The sequence below is a fragment of the Silurus meridionalis genome, chromosome 17 (genome assembly GCF_014805685.1).
Source record: "Silurus meridionalis isolate SWU-2019-XX chromosome 17, ASM1480568v1, whole genome shotgun sequence".
Taxonomy (NCBI): Eukaryota; Metazoa; Chordata; class Actinopteri; order Siluriformes; family Siluridae; genus Silurus; species Silurus meridionalis.
This window is the reverse complement of record NC_060900.1, coordinates 24,300,027-24,317,672: the sequence shown is the minus strand read 5'-3', so window position 1 is coordinate 24,317,672 and position 17,646 is coordinate 24,300,027. Positions and strand designations below refer to the sequence as shown.

Below are 17,646 nucleotides of genomic sequence, written 5' to 3'. Positions count from 1 at the left end.
TTCTCTCCATTTTTTTTTGGAAATGAATTTCTAAATTTCAATATTCCACACTTTGCCTTCCAGCATTCAGAAAAATGTGTGTGTCTGTGTGTGTGTGTGTGTGTGTGTGTGTGTGTGTGTGTGTGTGTGTGTGTGTGTGTGTTTAACAATGGAGCGAGAGAGTTAATATGTTTTGTGAACAATCTCGGGGATCATAATACAAGACCTCGATTAAACTATGATTTAATTTATTGCAGCAACTTCTTCTTCTTATTGATGAGAGAGTTGCTTTCCTTTTTATCACTCAACAGTCATATGTGTGTATGCATATGTGTGTGTGAGTAAAAATCAAATAAAATGAAATTTAATAAAAATGAAATATTGTCACACAGATGTATAATAATTACAAAGCCATGGTGAAAAATCTGAGCTCAAAAGTCTTGTTAATGTCTGTGTGAGGAAACTTCTGGGTGTTCAGAGTCAGGTAACGCAGCTGCTTTAGTGGATTTTCAATTTGAATATTGAAATCACCTTTATGCAGTTTACCTTTAAGGCCACCAGATTGTTGAAGACAAACCATAATCTTTAGATGTAAAGGAAAACAACAAAAAAAAAACAGCAAGGGATAGAAAATACAGCCTGAAAAAGCAACTTTATCTGCTGTCAGATAAAGACAGTTAGAAAAAATATATATAATGATGATACAGGAATGAGGAGATGAACTCTAAGTGTTGAACTCAAATTAATTAAGTCTAGCATATAATCAATTTATTACTACACTATAACAGTAACTTGTTATTTAAAAGGGCATAGAATAACACTTGAACTAACACATGCAGTTATTCTACAATGTGTATGTCTGTATCATTGACTGGCTGTGCATTTCTTGCCTAAGCCTTCAGTGGTGTCCTTCCTAAAATGATCCACCTGTAAATATCATTATTATGGCACCACGGCTTTAGAAACCGTCAATAATAGAAATGCAGTATAACATAATATATGAATATATTTGAGCTTGTGCAGTTTACTACAGATGTGGGTGGCGAGCTCTGTCTAGTGACCATCTAATCAAAGGAAATGAAAATGCTGACATTATTGTACGCCTGCCAGATGACCCTGGAGTGGCTCGAAACTCGAAATCTGATTGGTTAAAGCAACAGCTTTAACCAGGATGTATTTAACACTACACATGCTCGATCTGCTGATTTTGAAGGTCTCATGGCAGATTTTGACTCAACCAATGCATAATGTTGAGAAATTCTAACCTAAACAGACACTACAGAAAGCAGCACGAGCGAGAGAAACACTATGAAGAAAATAGACTAATGGGAATAATTCAATAAGAGAATATAATTTCCATTTAATATTCATGGAAAAAAAAAAGGTAAGTCAGTGATTCTGATAGTGGTTAGGCTAGCAGAGAAGGCCTTGCTGGCCCTGACGACCCACCATTGACATATATTTTTGCTGAGTGGTGGGCCGTGCATTTGGTACCTGGGCCTTCAGTGGGGACTTACCTGACTTTATTATGACAATTATAGAAACTATGAATACAAAAACACAATATAACAACGTGTGGCATTACAGAGAGAGAGAGGTATTTCACATATGGAGGGTACCATTTTACTAAAGCAAGAAATCCAGTTAAGACTCCAAACCTCTACACTACAACCACAACTGTGCACCTACATCATCTGGAGCAGTTCAGAATCAATAAAAATACATTCAAATACATAAAAAAAAATAAATAATAATAATATATAACCTACTCAGCAGAAATGCATACTCATAATTTGCACCGCTCTGAGAGACTGTAAACCAGTGGTACCGCTCGTCTTTACTGGTCTGGAAGTGGTGAACAATCCTCTTTCCCGGACTGAGACAGGCTAGCTAGCTTCAGGGTTGGCCGACCTCTTCACGCTGTCTAGCTTTTCTTATAAATGGATTTTTAAAAATGTCAGAGACCGAATAAAATTTTCTTCCTCCGTAGGCATAAAAAAATCTAAGTCTGATGTATTAATGTGTGCAGAGCTACAGACGTGTTTTGCCAGTCGAATTTGGCTGTAAAAGTTTTCCTCTGACCAACCAATCAGAGGACGGAAAAATGCTGATGCTACTCTGGGCCAGCTAGCTGCCCTGTGAGGAGAATATGAAATCTGATTGGTGAAAGAAACAGATTCATTTCTTATAGAGACTATGGTAAAAGAGCCAGCACTACTGATTGTGAAGGCCCTGGGCAGATTAGATTGACATGGCAGCACATAGAGGCTGAAATCTGATTGGACAAAAAAATCTAACATCCACAAACACGTACTGGAAGCAGTGCAGCCAAGAGAAACGCTACAAAATGAAGAGAATAAACTGTTGGGAATAAATTAATTCAATTTCATGCAACAAATATTAGAATTTAGGTTGTAAATGTAGGTCAGTGCTTCAGATGGCCCACCACTGTTTTTTCTTATTATAATATTATTAATAACATTAATGTTGCTGACATAATTATTGACAACAAAAATAATTGTACAGCTTTACTTAAATAATTTCAGGATTTATTTATATAGGATAAATGTATATTTATTATATTTTTATATAAATATTTATATATTTAAATGCAATAAATTAATTCATCCCTAACCAGCAAGTCTGAGGTGAAAAACTTCCTGAGATGATACAAGAAAAAAAATCTTGAGAGGAATCAAACTGTGAAACGAGAAACACAATTATAAACCTTTCCTTTTTATAAGTGGATACTATTGAGTCATAAAGTGCAAATTCTGTGACCAGGAAATTATTTACAGATTTAACAGGAAGTTGAACTGATGAAGATGCAAGATTTAAACTTCATATTATTTGCAATCTTTCATGATTGATTGATTTCATGATTCATGAAACCATCCAGAGTAATATCATGGATCTTTAGGTTCACCATGTGGAGCACATCCTCAACAGCAGTGAAAGAAGTCCAGATAATGAGAGCTTCATCCAGAAGAACAAGAGAGGGAGAGAAAAACATACAGAAAGATAGAGAGAGTGATTATTAGTGATGCTTATTGACACGTGATGTAAGTGCATTTTGTGTTACTAGAACTGTTTTAATTATTAATATGTATTTCTTCTTCTTCTACTTATTATTATTATTATTAATATTATTATTACTGTTATTACTATTATTATTACTAATAGTATAATAATAATAATAATGATTAGCAGTAGGATTATTAATGGTAACAATAATAATTTATAAATTTTGGTAATGTTGTTATTGTTGTTAATTTGGTTGTTTTATATTTCTGAATAGTTTTTTATTTTACATTTAAATTCTAAGCTTAATAGAATACAAAATTGTTTAATAGTCATTTTTTTAATAGTCATCTTGTTCACATTCTTTTCATGTCATTATTTATTGTTAATTTGTATTTAATATAATAATGTAATACGCATTTTATTTTATACTTTTTATACTGATTTTTTATTGTTATTATTGTTGTGATTGTGATTATTATTTGTGGTTGTATTTGGTTCTTGTCCAAAGTTTTGTTCCCCAGAACACAGGAAAGCCTATAAAGCTGTCTGGAACTGAAGTGCGTGTGTGCGTGTGTAAGAGAGAGAGAGAGAGAGAGAGAGAGAGAGAGAGAGTGTGCGTGTCAGAGCTGGTGCCTCAGTACAGGCGGTGCTTGGTGTGTGTTCTGGACGTTTGCACGCGCTCTGTGTTTTCTTTATACAGTACAAGTCTGCGTCTCTAGGCGCACGCGTGTATCCTGACGTTTTCATGTGTGTGTTGCGTGTGTGTGTGTGTCTATGTGTTTGTGCGTGCGTGTTCGCGCGCTCGTTCGTGTGTGCATGAGTGTAAGAACAGTGCGGTAGTAACGCCGCGTTGCTCGAGTCGCGCGCTTTACTATTCCCCGCTCCGTTCGTCCGCGCGCTCAAAGAGGTGAGTAATCCCGTTTATAAACTCTGCTTCATACACACACACACACACACACACACACACAGACACACACACACGCAAACGCGTTTTACTCACAAGTTTATTATCTCTCAAATAAAATAAAAAAACTTTGTCACTGTTAATTAATTAAGCTGGTACAATCACGTGGTCAGTCACGAGGTGTAAATGTGAGTTTTTGGTCGTTCATCGCGTTCACGTGTTTTTATTTTGTGCCGTTTGCATAGAATTAGGCGCGCGCACGGAAAAAAAGTTGAATCAAAACTTTGAAACGTATTAAGTTACTACGTTTATTTTTTATTTTTTGTTTCAAAAACAAAACATAAAATGGGAAAGGAATAAATTTTACACTTATGTGAGAACAGGTTTAGTGATGTTCAGTGAGCGCGCACAAGACGGTTTAAATGGTGTTCCTTGAGCGCGCACGGGACCGGTTTAGGGATGTTCTGTGAGCGCGCATGGGAAAGGCTTAGTGACGATCCGTTAGCGCGCGTGGGACAGTTTTAGGGATGTTCTGTGAGCGCGCGTAGGACATGTTTAGGGATGTTCTGTGAGCGCGCGTAGGACATGTTTAGGGATGTTCTGTAAGCGCGCATGGGACAGGTTTAGAGATGTTCCATGAGCGCGCGTGGGACAGGTTTAGGGATGTTCCATGAGCGCGCACGGGACAGGTTTAGGGATGTTCCTTGAGCGCGCACGGGACAGGTTTAGGGATGTTCCATGAGCGCTCATGGGACAGGTTTAGGGACGACCTGTTAGCGCGCACAGGACCAATGCATGTCCCCGAGCTCTCTGAAGCTGTCCAGGTGTTCGAAGGTTGATCTCACTGTCACTGTTGAAAAGATACAAATCTTCTTCTTCTTCGTCATGACGGTGACACTTGTCTTCTCCCGGTCCCGAAAACTCGCGTTAACTTTCACTCCGTCCGCTTTACATTCACTACAGAACTGCACAGAAAAGAAAGATTCTATTTACACTTCTCCTCACACACACACTTTCCCTTTATCTCCCCTTTCACTTCTTACTTCTCTATTCCTGCATCTTTCTTGTGTTTTTCTTTTCTTATTTTTTGTATCTTAATTCCCGCTTGCCACCTTTCTTTCTTTCTTTCTTTCTTTCTTTCTTTCTTTCTTTCTTTCTTTCTTTCTTTCTTTCTTTCTTTCTTTCTTTCTTTCTTTCTCTTCGAAAAGATGGAGATGTTTGTGATGCTGTAGAGTGATGAAATGGAGATGTTGGAAAAGCTGTGGGGTTTCTTTCTTTCATTCCTTCTTGTTTTTTCTTTCTTATTTTTTGATGAGTTGTCTATGTTGGAGGAGCTGCAGAGTGATGAGATTACAGTGTTTAAAAAGCGGTAGGGTTATGATATGGAGATGTTGGAAGAGCTGTGGGGTGATGGGGGGGAGATGTTGAAAGAGCTGTAGAGTGATAGGATGGAGTGTTGAAGGAGCTGTAGATAGTTGAGATGGAAATGTTGAAGGAGCTGTGGGGTGATGGGGTGGAGATGTTGGTGGAGCTGTGGAGTGATGAGTTGAAGATGTTGAAGGAGATGTGGGGTGATAGGGTGGAGATGTTGAAGGAGCTGTAGAGTGAAATAATAGAGATGAGCTGTAGAGAGTTGAGATGGAGATTTTGGAGGAGCTGTAATATGATGAGATGGAGATGTTGGAGAAGTTATAGAGTGATGAGATGGAGATGTTGGAGGAGCTGTGGGATGATAAAATGGAGATGTTGGAGGAGCTGTAGAGTGATGAGATGGAGATGTTGGAGTAGCTGTGGGGTAATGAGATGGAGATGTTGGAGGAGTTGTAGAGTGATGAGATGGAGATGTTGGAGGAGTTGTAAAATGATGAGATGGAGATGTTGGAGGAGTTGTAGAGTGATGAGATGGAACTGTTGGAGGAGCGGTAGAGTGATGAGATTGAGATGTTGGAGGAGCTGTGGGGTGATGGAGATGGAGGAGCGGTAGAGTGATGAGATGAAGATGTTGGAGGAGCTGTGGGGTGATGGAGATGTTGGAGGAGCGGTAGAGTGATGAGATGTAGATGTTGGAGGAGCTGTGGGGTGATGGAGATGTTGAAGGAGCGGTAGAGTGATGAGATGGAGATGTTGGAGGAGCTGTGGGGTGATGGAGATGTTGGAGGAGCGGTAGAGTGATAAGATGTAGATGTTGGAGGAGCTGTGGGGTGATGGAGATGTTGGAGGAGCGGTAGAGTGATGAGATGGAGATGTTGGAGGAGCTGTGGGGTGATGGAGATGTTGGAGGAGCGGTAGAGTGATAAGATGTAGATGTTGGAGGAGCTGTGGGGTGATGGAGATGTTGGAGGAGCGGTAGAGTGATGAGATGGAGATGTTGGAGGAGCTGTGGGGTGATGGAGATGTTGGAGGAGCGGTAGAGTGATGAGATGGAGATGTTGGAGGAGCTGTAGAGTGATGAGATGGAGATGTTGGAGGAGCTGTATAGAGATGAGATGGAGATGTTGGAGGAGCTGTAGAGTGATGAGATGGAGATGTTGGAGGAGATATTGAGTGCTGAGTAATAAAATAAAGTTATACCCAGCAGTAAAATGAGCGGAACGAGTGGAGCGAGCAGATACACTAAAACTGCAGGAGGTAAAACTAACCGGTTCAAAATTTGTGACTCGTCATATATAGTTTACATTTTCTAGCAGAGTGCAAGAAACTTCCTGTTTATCTTAAAACCTTTCAAAACATATATTACAGAGAATATTTCCAATTCTACTTTATTCCTGCTCCAGCTTAGATTTTCATTTTATTATTATTGTTATTATTGATATTAATAATATCAATAATATTATGTTATACATTTACATTTTTCCATCTAGTTTGCAAAAGCCACACACTTCCCCTATTCTATTCCTTTCCTTTCTTTCTCTTTTATTCCTTTTTTGTCTTTTTTGTCCCACTTTATTTTTTTACTTGAATTATTATTATTTATTTTTTTATTTATTACAATCCTGTCTTTCAATTTTCTATCTGTCTTAAGGTGTTACACGTTCTGTGTGTGTTACTCTGTGTAGCAGTATATTTGTGTGTAGTTGTGATGGTGTATTTCTGTATAATTGTGTTACTCTGTGTGTAGTGGTGTATTTGTGTGTAGTCATGTTACTCTGTGTGTAGTTGTATTTGGGTCTTAAACTCGGAGTAGTTGTGAATCTGTGCTACACTTTAAGTCGTTGATTGTTATTCTGTAATAGTTGTGTATCTGTGCATTCCACTTTCTATGTTTGTGTGTTACTCTTTGTTTAGTGGTTTATTTGTGTGTGGCAAATGTATGTATTTGTGTATTTGTGCATAGTTATGATACTCTTTGTGTATGGTTGTGTATGCATTTGTTAATCTCATTGTGCATTTGTTTGTGTCTTTTACAATTTGAATAGTTGTGTGTATCTGTGTGTAACACTGAGTAATAGTGTGTAACAATTTGAGCAATTGTGTGTTACTCTGTTTGTGTGTGTGTGTGTGTGTGTGTGTGTGTGTGTGTGTGTATATATATATATATATATATATATATATATATATATATATAGTTGTGTGTTACTCTGTGTGTAGTTGTATTTGTGTTGTGTAACTGTGTGTATCCATATGTATCACTTTGAGTTATTGTGTGTTAATCTGTGTGTGCTTGTGTATTTGTGTATAGTTGCGTTACTCACAGCAGTTGATCCTGACTGTTTTTTTTCCCCCACAGATGCATGTGAGTGGATGATCGACGTGTAGACGTACGTCTGGTCCCTGTCTCTTTTTCTTATTTTCTTTCTCTCCTCCACATTTTTGTTGCTAGAGCAGAAATGGACCTCCACCGAGCTGCTTTCAAGTTGGACAGCTCCTCATATGTTCCAAGCTCCATGTCGTCGCCGGCCCTCATGGTCCTGGCATCAACGCCTGAGTCCGACCGCGAGCCCTCCATCGTCCCCTGCCAGACCTCGCGTTCGTTCGGAGTTCCGGTGTCTCTAGAAAAAGACCTGCACCTCCCGTTCCCTGGCGGCTCCTACACCTTTTCCTCTGTGTACCAAAGGCAAGGAGGCTTCACACCCCGAGACTTCCCCACCTCACTGCTCCACCTGCACCCACAGTTCCCCCCGACGCCACTGAGCATTCTCGGACCTGGAGCGGTGGGAGCATTCCGGCCCTTCTCTTCTCCAAACGAAGACAGAGACGCAGGGATTTATCACTCCGCCTTCCTTCCAACCAAGAGGCTGAAGGGAGGCCAGGAGCTGGAAACGTCACCCCATCTGCGCTACACAATCACTGAAGGGAAGGAGTTCGAGTTTGGGGTCAACCAGCTCACCTCCGGGTCTCCCAGTTCCCTGAAAGGAACTGAGGATTCTGGGAAAAAGAGGTTCACCATGTCAGGGCTGCTGGTGGATGCCGAGGCCACGTGTAGCCCAGAGGAACAGAAGGACGGATGTAAGTCTGTGAAATCGTAGCTCTCGCATGTACACATGAGCTAAATTGTTCTGTTTCTTGTGTAAAAATCTAAGGAATCTCCAGTGTCAAAGTCAGAAGTCATAGGTAGGGGGGTACCCGACTAATGATTTACATAGTCATTGTTTTGTCTGAAAAGTCTTGCCTAACTGATATGAGGTGGTATCCAAAGGTTTTGAGAATATCTCAGTTTATACAAAGTACTTTATGTATCTACGTTTACACACCTCCAAAATAGTCCGCTTGCACAGCAATACAGCTCTCCCAGTGTTTCTGCCACTTCTGGAATGTGTCCTGGAAATATTCTTTTTCAAGCATGTCAAGCACCTTTTGATGTGTTTTTGCACACTGACTTATGAAGGTGGTGCTCCCTGTGATTGTGCATGCAGCCTTGTGCTGCCACCTGTTGGCGTCTGACAAAACTAATCTTGAAACTTTTTGATACCACCTCATAGTTGAGTCATGTGTGCGTGTGTCGGGCTGGTGGCTGGACGATGTTGACAACACTTGCAGGTCATAAAATGATTTCTCATACCATTTTAAAGCCACGAAGAACAGAATATCAATCTAAGATATAGAAGAAAACGTGCAAAATAAAAAACATTTTGCATCAATCAACCTAAAAAATAGCAAATTTAATATAACTGCAGAAAGACAATACTGCAGAAAGGATTTGCATTTCAGGTTTTGGCAAATGAAATTAAATCGGCTAAATTTCCTGTGCGAGCGCGATTCAAGTACATCGCAACACTGATGCACCAAAAAACAATAAAAAAAGTTTTTTCATGAAATTACAACAGAATATAGTTATAAAAAATCTTCAAGATATAGTTAAATATTAAAACCTCTGCCTCCAAGATGCACCAGTGTCTGTCACGCATCATTGAAACTTAAATCTGTCACGGGGGGTTGGATATATTCACGCACCTTAAAAATATGTATAAAAAGCTACTTTTTTTTCACATTTTATTTACAGCATTATCGTAATAGGCTGTATATGAACTTATTGGGAGAAAACCAGTAGTTCTATGTGAAATCAGACATTAAGAACCCCCATGTAATCAAAATGCCATGATTCTGCTTTCATAACATCTCTGTAAAGATTAGACTGTGAGATTGGTAGTTGAATATACAATATAGATGTTATACAATATACATAATATAGATATAGCTATAGTTATAGATGCAACACTTATATTTTGTTAATATCTTGGGCATTTATGTGCAATAATCTCAGCAGTTTTTCACTGCTGCTACAAATTCTATTTCATGCTACACGTTTAATTTCACTTAATATATAACAATTCAGTGCATCCGGAAAATATTCATATCGCTTCACTTTTTCCACATTTTTTTGTTACAACTGTATTCCAAAATGGATTAAATTCATTATATTCCTTACAATTCTACAAACAATATACCACAATGACAATGTGAAATAAGTTTGAAATCTGAAAATGTTTAAAATAATAATAATAATAATTTAATAAATAAATAAATAAATAAATAAATAAATAAATAAATAAATAAATAAATAAATAAATTATTCACAGCCTTTGCCATCACACTCAAAATTGAGCTCCAATGCATTTCCACTGATCATCCTTGAGGTATTTCTACAACTTTATTTGTGGTAAATTTAGTTGATTGGACATGATTTGGAAAGGCACACACCTGTCTATATGAGGTCCCACAGTTAACAGTGCATGTCAGAGCACAAAGCAAGCCATGAAGTCCAGGGAATTGTCTGTAGACCTCTGAGACAGGATTGCATCGAGGCACAGATCTTGGGAAGGGTACAGAAAAATTTCTGCAGTGCCAAATCAAATATGGCGACCCCTAATGGGAGAAGCCGAAAGAAAGTTTTATTGAAGGTTGCAATGAGCACAGTGGCCTCCATCATCCATAAATGGAAGAAGTTTGGAACCACCAGCAGTCTTCCTAGAGCAGGCCTCCCGGCCAAACTGAGCGATCGGGGGAGAAGGTCCTTAGTCAGGGAGGTGATCAAGAACCTGATGATCACTCAGAAAGGGCTTAAGCTCTGTGGAGAGAGGAGAACCTTCTGGAAGAAGAACCATCTCTGCAGCACTCCACCAATCAGGCCTGTATGATGGAATGGCCAAACAGAAGCCACTCCTCAGTAAAAGGCACATGACAGCCCGCCTGGTGTTTGCCAAAAGGCACTTGAAGAACTTAGACCATGAGAAACAAAGATTGAACTCTTTGGCCTGAGTGCCAAGCATCATATCTGGAGGAATCCAGGCATTACTCATCACCTGGCCAATTCCATTCAGTGAAGCATGATGGTGGTAGCATCATGCTGTGTGGATGTTTTTCAGCAGCAAGAACTGAGAGACTAGTCAGGATCGAGGGAAAGATGAATGCAGCAATATACAAAGATGTCCTTAATAAAAACCAGCTCCAGAGTGCTCTGAACCTGAACCTTGAACCCAATTGAACATCTCTAGCGAGATCTAAAAATGGTTGTGCGTCGATGCTCCCCATCCAACCTGATGGAGCTTGAGAGGTTCTGCAAAGAAGAATGGGAGAAACTGGCCAAAAAATAGTTATGCCAAGCTTGTAGCATCAAACTCAAAAAGACTTGAGGCTGTAATTGGTGTTAAAGGTTCTTCAACAAAGTATTGAGCGAAGGCTGTGATTACTTTATTTTTAATAAACTTGCAAATATTTCAAACAAACTGAAGAAAATAATGTATTTAATCCATTTTGGAATAAGGCTGTAACAGTAAGTGAAGCGCTGTGAAAACTTTCCGGGCTGCACTATTTGTGTATATATATATATATATATATATATATATATATATATATATATATATATATATATATATATATATATATATTTAATTATATTTTCCTATTTAATTTTTACTTTTATCTTTTACTGTGAGCAACTGAAGCCAACCAATTTCCCTATTGGATCAATAATGTATTCTGATTCTGAATCAGGCTCCTCCTATCGAAGTAGACTATCTGGGATTACCCCTAGTCAGAGGTAAAGCTTTTAGTAACTGTAAGACATCTTCAGGACAGTTTGCAGGGTTTTATCTGTGAATATTCGACAAAAAAAACTTTGAGACATGTAACCTTTTAAATGACCTTCTGCAAAATATTTTAATCAATGGTAAATGGTGCTCATAACGTCTGAGCCGCATGTGGGTTAGGATTAATAAAGAGAAAATCCCGGTCCTTTCATGCCAACAGCTGTTTCATTATTCCATAAAGAAATTCTATATATAAAAATAATCCAGATTGAACTAAAAGCCCTATAGAGACCAGATCTGCATCCGGCATGTCAGGGGTTTTGTGTACACGTGTGTTTAATTTGGGTCTTATACACGCCGGTGTGCACTACAACCGTTTTATGAAGTGAGCCTTTCTTCTCTAATCCCTGTGAAACCAAACCTGAGACCGTAGCCGAGCCATATCATTATTATTATTATTACATATATCATGATGACATATCATTACGGCATGTCATCGTACAGTACACGGCAGTGATCATATGAGCTCGGAACCATGAATCATCAGGAAAGAAACGTGGGAGACAACGCAAATCAGGCCCCGAGACAACACGTCAATGCTAACGAGCAGGAGAGGCTGCGCTTTACACCTCCAGCTCAACACATCGCCCCCGTGCCTTCCATCCATTTTGATTTTGTTGAAAAACGAGTGGGAGGGACTGTCAGGCGGACGCGGAAACGCTCGTCACTCCGCTCTGTAATTGGCTGCGCTGAGTGTTTGGGCGGGAAAGACACAGAGAGAGACGGTTCCTCTGGCGAGCTCCGAGCGAGGGGAAAAAAAAGTTCCGTCTGCGTTTCCACATGAAAGGCGGCACACTGTGAGGGCTGGATGAGGAGCGATGGATTAGATATGCATGTCAATGGGAGATATAATAATGACTGACATGGATACGGGAGAGAAACCCACACATTTAGGCTTCAGAAGTGAAGCGTTCGGCGAGAAAAGTTTGGATTGTTTTGCCTCCGTTAGCCTACACAGCTGCACGCCTACGCCCGTGTGACTGACAGTTCCGTCCCATCACTGCACTCGGGAAATACTTCACCCTGAATTCTTACCACTAACCATAAACCTTACTATTACTGTATTTGTACATCAGAATATTGTGGATCAGTTAGCAAACCTTTTATACTAATTACGCTAATAATACTAACGTGGCTGTAACTAGCCATGAGGACTCTTGAGGGGGTGCAGAACTGGATACCTTCAGCTATGAATCTCAAACTTCAATTACATGTTTTTATTTTATTTAGACTATTCAGAATATTGCTAGTCAGTGTAGCCTGCTAGCTGCAGGAACATTAGCTGATAAGATTTGGCCAAAAATAATTTAAGTCGAGCTTTATTGTGTAATGTTTCTAATACGGGGAAGTAGTAGCTCAGTGTTTAAGATAATAAACTTCTGGTCGAAAGGTCATGAGTTCAAATCCCAGCACAACCATGTGCCACTGCTGAGCCCTTAAGCAAGGCCCTTAACCCTGAAGTGCTCGGTTGTATATATATATATATATAATTAAGATAATAAAAAAAAGTAGCTCTGGATAAGGGCATCTTCCAAATGCCGTAAATATATTTATGAAGTCATTATTAACTATTGTATGATGACACAGTGTGACGTAACAATTTATCCGTATATCAGCTACACAGTAGATTTTTATAAAAAAAAAAAATTCGCACTAGAATTGGATTATAATTCTTACCCAATCTTTACGTAGCAAAATGTGGTGACTTCCTGACTAGCACATAGCGTGTCAGTGCAATAATGTGTGCAGGTAGATAAAAAATTGCTAACGCATACATATAAATTAATTTACATTTAATTGTCAATACTTCAACTAGTTTGCGTAACTTTTAAGCCTTTTCCCGTTTGTCAGTGCGTTTGACTTTAAATCCTATGAGCGAAAAAGCGAAGCAACTGGTTTTAAAAAACAAAACTACAGAATGAAAAACTGGTTGAACAATTCACTAGTGACAGAAACGCAGCGAGAGAAGATGTTTCGGCTGCCGTATACAAATACAAATACAATGATGTAATTACGGTGCAAACGGAGGTCGTGTCGTGCAGAGACTCAGCTCGCTATGACAACAACGTAGCGCACCTGGGCGAACTCCACAGCCGAACGTACCGCATGACCATGTTTGCTATCTGAGCGGGAATATACGGAGGAAGTTTTACGGAGAAGCTTTATTTACGATTCCAAAACATATCCAGAATAAAAAAGTGATAGGAAGTGAAAAGTTTAAAATTATGATCGGTATGAAATACAAGATAAAACAGGGAATGATCTATACAACTGGGAGATTTGCACAACTTCGCATGTACATAAACTGTATATAAATGTATATGTTTTTAAATGTACTTATTTATTATGGCTATAATGTTTCTATAATCAGACTATTATAAGACTTGCTTAATCAGCTCAGTTTATAATTAAAGATTTTAATGTTACTCCTAGCACAGCAATCTATTAATGAAAAACTGATTGAAATCTATTAAAATGATCATGACCCCAAATCCTTCTTTTCAACGGCTATGGACACGGGTATTGGGGCGAGTTCGAGTCAGGAGTTTTTTCCATCATTTATTCCTCTCAAAAAGTTCTGCTTGCTGTTGAACTGACGCTGAAAGATATTTGATTAAAAAAAAAAAAGTAGTGAAGTTAAAGTAAAATTCTCACCAAATAGAAGTACTTTAGGAAAGTACAGATACTGATCACCACCACTGCAAAAACCAGGAAATTGAGATAAGAGGCCACATTAAGACCCAATAGTGTGCCCCCTGCTGTTTGAAGCAATGACGTCCTGTAAATCCCACTTGTGTGACATCAATGACAAGAGACACATCAGGTTTAGCATTTGCATTCACTAAACTCGCTAAACCACAGAGAAATATATCCGCCCTCTTTCGCATACCTCAGCTCACATGATTGGTTGCCATTTCTGATTGACAGGCAGAAGATGCAGCGATGTTGTCACTCATACCCAGAGTCTCAAAATCTCATAGCCATTTTTGGCCTCTCTGTTGTCTGACCTCCGACCCCATGACTTCATGCGTGTCTCCTTGTTGTATCGGGAAACCGATTATTATCATTTGTTTTATGTCTGACCTCCAGGCCACATCTCCAACCACCATGTTATTCCATCGCTCGTCTCTCACAACGTTCAAAAAAAGGACAGAGTAACCCACCAGCTGTTTAAACACATCCTGGTTTTTTTTTTTTCCATTCCTTTTTTCCAGAGGGCAGATGTCTTCGCTGGGCCGAATCATGTTTATTTCCCTTCGGGAGGTATTTTAAACGTTCGGGTCGAGACCTGATAAAAAGCGAGACAGAGCGTGGGCAAAGCCAGACAGCGCACTTTCTACTGTTGCTGTCTTCTTCGCGTCTTCCTGCCTGATTATGAGATTGTTGTGACATTCAGCTGTTTTACCTCTGAAATGATTTTAAAAAATGTTTGTCGTTGCATTTTGCTTTTTTCTTTTTTTTTTTTTTAGCATATAGCATGGATTTATCAAGTACACACACTGTACTTAACTAGCATCTATTATGCTAATAAGGACCTTCAGGACATTTCTAAATATTTACTTTCCAAACTAATTGTATTTTTTTATACCCATGAAGATATGCTTTACATGAATTCGGAATGGAAGATCTTTAGTGACCTGTGCTAGAGCTCTGACCCTTAACCGCATTGAACACCTATGGGGTAAATGTAAACTCTGACAGAACCCCAGACCTCCTCACCTTACCTTCATCAATACCTGACTTTACTAACACTCTTGTGGCTGAATCAGTCTCCACAAATCTCCACAAGCGCACTCCAAACTCTAGTGGAACATCTTCCATGAAGAGTGGAGGTTATTATAACAGCAAATGGGGATTAACTGTGGAATAGGATGATGGAACGTGCCAACGGAACTCATAATCAGGTGTCCACCAACTTTTGTACATAAAGAGTATATTTTGAACGCTTAGAACTTCTTACGAGGTGGTATAAAAAGTTTAGAGACTAGTATTGTAACATGCCAACAGATGGCAGCACAAGGCCGCATGCACAGTCACAGGGAGCACCGACACTTCCTTAAGTCAGTGTGCTGAAAGACATTGTCCTGTGTACATCGGGAGCTGTCTAACTAATGCAAGTCTGACCACATGCGCACCCTGTCACCGAGCTCTCCTCACACGTGAGTTTCTCACTGGAAACAACATAATCACACTTCCGCACCCACCCTCCTAGGCAGATTTGCTCCTGCGGACTCCCTGTCTTCCCGAAGATGAAGATACAGCTCAAAGGTCGCCATTTTGACACCATTACTGAGACCCAGCATGAAAATGTGCTTGACACACTTCGAAAAGTGGCAGGAACACTGGGAGCGCTGTTTTCTGTGCAAGAGAACTATTTTGAAGGTGATTGTGTATAAACATAGATAAATAAAGTTATTTCTTGTAAACAGAAATAGTGTTATGAGCATTTACATTCACATGTATCATGTTCACAATTCTGAACAGCATGAATAAATATAGATATTTTGCGATGTGTTGTGTATATAATGAAAGTGTGTTAGCTAGATGTCAGCGGACCCCGAAAAGACAGACGAATAGTGTGTATTCCTATAAACGAAATGCCTTTTTATTGCATCTCGCAACGCAAGATAAAGGTGCATTTTAATTTAACGTCTGCCCCATTGCTGCCCTAATCCCCTTTTATAGTAGTTTTATTGCCCTTGCTGGTGAAAGTGAATGGCACACACTATTGTCCACGTTGTTTTCTTACCTTCCTCGGATCATGTGTTATCTGTAACCCCATACATCCGCCTGAATACGCTGGGCGGGTCATGTGATCAGGCTGTAAATCACCGGTATAAATGGTATCGCCACCTCCAGATCGCCTGTAAGCCGAATTGTTTGGTGTTTGAGCCTTAATGGGGTTTGTCGATTGGAAGGCATTTTGATTGAAAGCGCTCGGGACAAAAGAAGAGCGTGTGTAGGAGCAACAGCTGGCAAACGGATAATGGAGGACGGTGTCTGTCATGGTTACGTAGCATAGCTCGCGTAAATCAAAGGGGGAGGAAGAGGAAGAAGGTTAACCAGCCACGCGCTGCTTAGTATCGATCTCATGGATGCCTTGGTCCTGAAGGTCCGTGGCTTCCTGGAGCTGTTTCAATATTTAGCCGCCTCCTGATGAGACGAGATCAATATTTACTCATCAATGCTTGTGCATGCGCATCCAGCTGCGTTATTTTCCTCCCTGCTGTGTGTAAACAGAGTGTGTTTACATGCACACAGACACACACACACACTTTTGCTGTTGCCTTTTCCTCTTATACAGAACTTTTAGAACTTTTTTTTGTTAAAAATATACAGGAAGTTGTATGATGTAGGTGAAGGAAGCTAATCTGAGTTTTCCCTCCCGTCATGAAGCTAGTTTTCTCTGCTAATATACGCTGAAGAGGAAGAGCTTTCATCTTCTCAGGAGGCTTTGTTTTTTTCTGCAAGGGTGGAATGTGGACAGAGATGGACAGTGTGTACCACCCACACTGCAACACTGCAATGGAGGAACATCTTCACACACACACACACACACACACACACACACACACACACACACACACACACACACACACGTTATGTGGTATCCCATGTTATGTTACATTTATGGAAGGAGTCTCTAGTATCAGTTTTCTCTCTCTCTCTCTCTCTCTCTCTCTCTCTCTCTCTCTCTCTCTCTCTCTCTAGTCTCTGAGTGTGTATGAGTGCATGTAAGTTTGTATGTGTATTTGTGAATGTGTATGTGGTGTGTATAAGTGTATATGAGTGTGAGTGTGTACATGATATGTATGTGTGTGTTGAGGTGCTGATGGTGAAGTGGATTTATTTACTCTCCTCTTTTCCCTTTCTCTCTCTCTCTCTCTCTCTCTCTCTCACTCTCTTTCTCTTTTTCTCTCTCTCTTCTTCTCGTTTCTCAAAAACCCTTTGAGTGTTTATGTGTTGTGTATGAGTGTGTATGTGGTATGTATGAGTGTGTATGTGCTGTGCGTGAGTGTGTATGTTGAATGTAATGAGTGTCGATGTGTTGTGTATGAGTGTGTATGAGTGTGTGTAAGTGTGTAAGTGTGTACATGGTACGTATGGTTATATTGAGGTGCTGTTGGTGAAGATAATTAGTATACTCTTCCTCTCTCTCTCTCTTTCTCTTTTCTCTCTCTTCTTCTCGTTTCTCAAAAACCCTTTGAGTGT

General features: G+C 39.7%; 1 protein-coding gene across 2 annotated transcripts in view; it reads left to right on the top strand.

Moving 5' to 3' along the window:
- Nucleotides 1-3,658: 3,658 nt before the first annotated feature.
- rnf220b (ring finger protein 220b) overlaps nucleotides 3,659-17,646 on the top strand; it is a 51,442-nt gene continuing 37,454 nt past the window's right edge. For both annotated transcript variants that reach the window (XM_046870257.1, XM_046870256.1), the window contains exons 1-2: nucleotides 3,659-3,910; nucleotides 7,635-8,353. In XM_046870257.1, the coding sequence (XP_046726213.1) occupies nucleotides 7,735-8,353 (619 nt within the window). In that variant the 5' untranslated portion in view covers nucleotides 3,659-3,910; nucleotides 7,635-7,734. The remainder of the gene's footprint in view (nucleotides 3,911-7,634; nucleotides 8,354-17,646) is intronic.